Consider the following 4,503-nt stretch of genomic DNA (forward strand, 5'->3'; position numbering starts at 1 on the left):
TTCATCATCGTATTCTAAACCTTCACCCAGCCACACCAATCCTTTCATCACGTATTCTAAACCTTCACCCAGCCACACCAATCCTTCCATCACGTCACGTATTCTAAACCTTCACCCAGCCACACCAATCCTTCCATCCTAAATCACCCGCCACACCAATCCTTCCATCACGTATTCTAAACCTTCACCCAGCCACACCAATCCTTCCATCACGTATTCTAAACCTTCACCCAGCCACACCAATCCTTCCATCACGTCACGTATTCTAAACCTTCACCCAGCCACACCAATCCTTCCATCACGTCACGTATTCTAAACCTTCACCCAGCCACACCAATCCTTCCATCACGTATTCTAAATCACCCAGCCACACCAATCCATCACGTATTCTAAACCTTCACCCAGCCCACAATCCTTCCAATCCGTATTCTAAACCTTCACCCAGCCACACCAATCCTTCCATCCGTATTCTAAACCTTCACCCAGCCACACCAATCCTTCCATCACGTCACGTATTCAAAACCTTCACCCAGCCACACCAATCCTTCCATCACGTCCTCATATTCTAAACCTTCACCCAGCCACACCAATCCTTCCATCACCAAAACCTTCACCCAGCCACACCAATCCTTCCATCACGTATTCCAAAACCTTCACCCAGCCACACCAATCCTTCCATCATATTCCAAAACCTTCACCCAGCCACACCAATCCTTCCATCACATATTCCAAAACCTTCACCCAGCCACACCAATCCTTCCATCACGTATTCCAAAACCTTCACCCAGCCACACCAATCCTTCCATCACATATTCCAAAACCTTCACCCAGCCACACCAATCCTTCCATCACGTATTCTAAACCTTCACCCAGCCACACCAATCCTTCCATCACGTATTCTAAACCTTCACCCAGCCACACCAATCCTTCCATCACGTATTCTAAACCTTCACCCAGCCACACCAATCCTTCCATCACGTCTCAAAAACTAAAATAATAGAGCTTCACAACAGAGCTGAAACCGCGACAGATCGATCGTCCCACATCTCCTGAAGGACTGCGAGTTAAAAATCAGCTAGTAGTGGCTTTGTGTTGATATTCAGGCTTCATATAAATACCATCAGGTATTGCAAGTAAAGCCTGTTGGGGACTTTATTAGGTAGGTTTCTCTTCTACCTCAGATCGATCTTGCTCAAACAGCTGGTGGCAGCAAACTTCATGTGGAGAAGAAAGATGGATATGTGTGGGCACTAAAATTGTAAAAAAAAATCAAAACAGGTTTAAAATTGAATCATGCAACAAACAACAAAATAAATAATGAAATCGTAGGCCAAAACTCCACTGACTTCCATCCTCAATTCCAGGATAAATCATGAGCCATAACATCCTGAAGGGAAAGGCAACACGATGTCAGAAATAAAACGTAAATCATGAGCCCCACAGACACAATAACACATCCTGAAGGGAAAGGCAACACGATGTCAGAAATAAAACGTAAATCATGAGCCCCACAGACACAATAACACATCCTGGAGGGAAAGGCAACACGATGTCAGAAATAAAACGTAAATCATGAGCCACAGAGACACAATAACACATCCTGGAGGGAAAGGCAACACGATGTCAGAAATAAAACGTTAGCTTTGAGTCGCCTGGACGTTAGTGACTCAGGATCTACAATGTGGAATGTTTGTACCTGCCAAGCATCTGAAGTAGCTGACTGAGGCCTCCACCCCGATGACCTGTTAACCTGGTGCAAAGCTCAATAGAACTGTTGGTAGGGGCTGGCAAGGGCCTCGGTGGAGGGCCGGACCTCGGTGGGACCCTGTGTAGGCCGGGCCTCAGTGGAGGGCCACATGACCACCATACGACCTAAAAAATCATAGCTAAATTTTTTTCAGATTGATGGGTGATTCACGATATACACTACCAGTGAATGAGAATGCCAGAGTGTGCAAAGCTGTCATCATGGCAAAGGGTGGCTACTTTGAAGAATATAAAATATATTTTGTCATAGTTTTCATGTCTTATTATTCTACAAACTGGAAAATAGTTTTAACAAATAAAGAAAATGCCTTGAATGAGTAGAGTCCAAACTTGACTGGCACCATTTATCTGTACTGAACAAAGATCTGTATATATTGAAGAGATGCACGTCTCCGCCCGAACAATGGGAGTCGTTGACCCAAAGGAGGGAAGACAGGCAACAAGCTTAGGTCCAGAAATAAGCCCATAGAAACACATTGGCCTTATTGTGGACAGATTTTAGCGAGAGTAAAACCTCTCGCTTTGACTCTTCCTCTAAGGTTTACGCACACGCCAAGCCCCTCCCCCCCCGGGCCTCTCACGCCAAGCCCCTCCCCCCGGGCCTCTCACGCCAAGCCCCTCCCCCAGCCTCTCACGCCAAGCCACCTCCCCCCGGGCCTCTCACGCCAAGCCCCTCCCCCGGGCCTCTCACGCCAGCCCCTCCCCCGGGCCTCTCACGCCAAACCCCCCCCCCGGGCCTCTCACGCCAAGCCACCCCCCGGGCCTCTCACGCCAAGCCACCCCCGGCCTCTCACGCCAAGCCCACCCCCGGCCTCTCACGCCAAGCCACCCCCCCGGCCGGCTCACGCCAAGCCACCCCCCTCCCGACCTCTCACGCCAAGCCACCCCCTCCCGGCCTCTCACGCCAAGCCCCCCCCCTGGCCTCTCACGCCAACCCCTCCCCCCTGGCCTCTCACGCCAAGCCCCCCCCGGCCTTTCACGCCAAGCCCCTCCCCCCTGGCCTCTCACGCCAAGCCCCTCCCCTGGCCCCCTGGCCTCTCACGCCAAGCCACTCCCCCTGGCCTCATCTTCCTGTCTGACAAGCCACTATTTACTCCAACCCCACCGAAACACATTTCATTATTTTCACGTTAACCATGCCATTCCTCCCTGCAGTTGGCCTAAAAACTCACGAACATTGATTTATGCTGTTTGTCCCTAACAACCCCCAGATGGCCTCTCACACCAAGCCCATCCCCCTGGCCTTAAACTCATGGCTGCCCAAGCTCACCAAGCCCCTGGCCTCTCACACCAAGCCCCTGGCCCCCTGGCCTCATCTTCCTGTCTGACACAGAAACGGTTTCACGCCACAATCACCGTCTAATGTTACATTTTGAGGTTTGGTCCAACCGGCTAAATGGGACATCCTTGTCAATACAGCCGCCAATCACACATTTGACATTATTTTACTGTAATAGACTGTAAAATTAACCTTTATGTGCTGTGTCCATAATAACCTCAAACCTTTGCAGTTCAGAGCATAACGACTAAAAATGTTGCTACATAATAACTGTGGAATTAGCACCTTTCCCCATGTTGTTTGCATAATAACTGTGAACAAAAAATAACAACATTTTCATGGACTTGAAAACCAGATCAGTGACTATTGCAACATAACAACAACAACATAATAACAACAACTTTCCCCATGTTGCTATGTTAAACTGTGGAATTGCGTGACTTTTCCAAGTTGCTGTGTGCAATAACTGAGACCTTTCCCCATGTTGCTATGTGCATAATAACTGTGGAACACCTTTCCCCATGTTGCTGTGTGCATTGGCTTTACCGATAGTGCTGTGTCCTTTAACAGAATTGGCACCTTTCCGCCTACGCTATGTGCCGTGGAATAGCACCTTTCCCCTATGTTGCTATGTCCATAATAACTGTGGAATTGGCACCTTTCCCCATGTTGCTATGCCCATAATATCTGTGGAATTGGCACCTTTCCCCTATGTTGCTGTGTCCATAATAACTGTGGAATTGGCACCTTTCCCCATGTTCAGTGCACTGTAAAATTGGCACCTTTCCCCATGTTGCTATGTCCATAATAACTGTGGAATTGGCACCTTTCCCCATGTTGCTGTGTGCATAATAACTGTGGAATTGGCACCTTTCCCCATGTTGCTATGTCCATAATAACTGTGGAATTGGCACCTTTCCCCATGTTGCTGTGTGCATAACTGTGGAATTAATGTTGCTGTGTGCATAATAACTGTGGAATTGGCACCTTTCCCCATGTTGCTATGTGCATAATAACTGTGGAATTGGCACCTTTCCCCATGTTGCTGTGTGCATAATAACTGTGGAATTGGCACCTTTCCCCATGTTGCTGTGTGCATAATAACTGTGGAATTGGCACCTTTCCCCATGTTGCTGTGTGCATAATAACTAAATGAAACCAGCATGTTGAGATGGAGAACAATGAGGCGGAGGCAGCAGCAGAGACGCGGAAACAGCCCTTCGCCTAATTGTCTGAGAAAATTGAGGAGAGAGAGGAAACTCCAATGTAATTAGGTCTATAAATCAATGGCCAAAGTGTTCATCTTTACACTGCTGCTACTCTCTGTTATCATCTAGTCACTTTAATAACTCTACCTACATGTACATATTACCTCTACTAACCGGTGCCACCCGCATATTGACTCTGTACCAGTACCCCCTGTATATAGTCTCCACATTGACTCTGAACTGGTACCC

General features: G+C 48.1%; 1 protein-coding gene across 1 annotated transcript; it reads left to right on the forward strand.

Annotated features, from left to right (window-relative positions):
• The first annotated feature begins 2,170 nt into the window (after positions 1-2,170).
• On the forward strand, positions 2,171-3,095 carry LOC124030219 (extensin-1-like). Its single transcript, XM_046341653.1, has 3 exons — positions 2,171-2,203; positions 2,307-2,840; positions 2,979-3,095. The coding sequence occupies exons 1-3, from the start codon at positions 2,171-2,173 to the stop codon at positions 3,093-3,095; spliced, it is 684 nt and encodes a 227-aa protein (XP_046197609.1).
• Positions 3,096-4,503: the final 1,408 nt, after the last annotated feature.

The sequence above is a fragment of the Oncorhynchus gorbuscha genome, unplaced genomic scaffold, assembly GCF_021184085.1.
Source record: "Oncorhynchus gorbuscha isolate QuinsamMale2020 ecotype Even-year unplaced genomic scaffold, OgorEven_v1.0 Un_scaffold_9971, whole genome shotgun sequence".
NCBI classification, from domain to species: domain Eukaryota; kingdom Metazoa; phylum Chordata; class Actinopteri; order Salmoniformes; family Salmonidae; genus Oncorhynchus; species Oncorhynchus gorbuscha.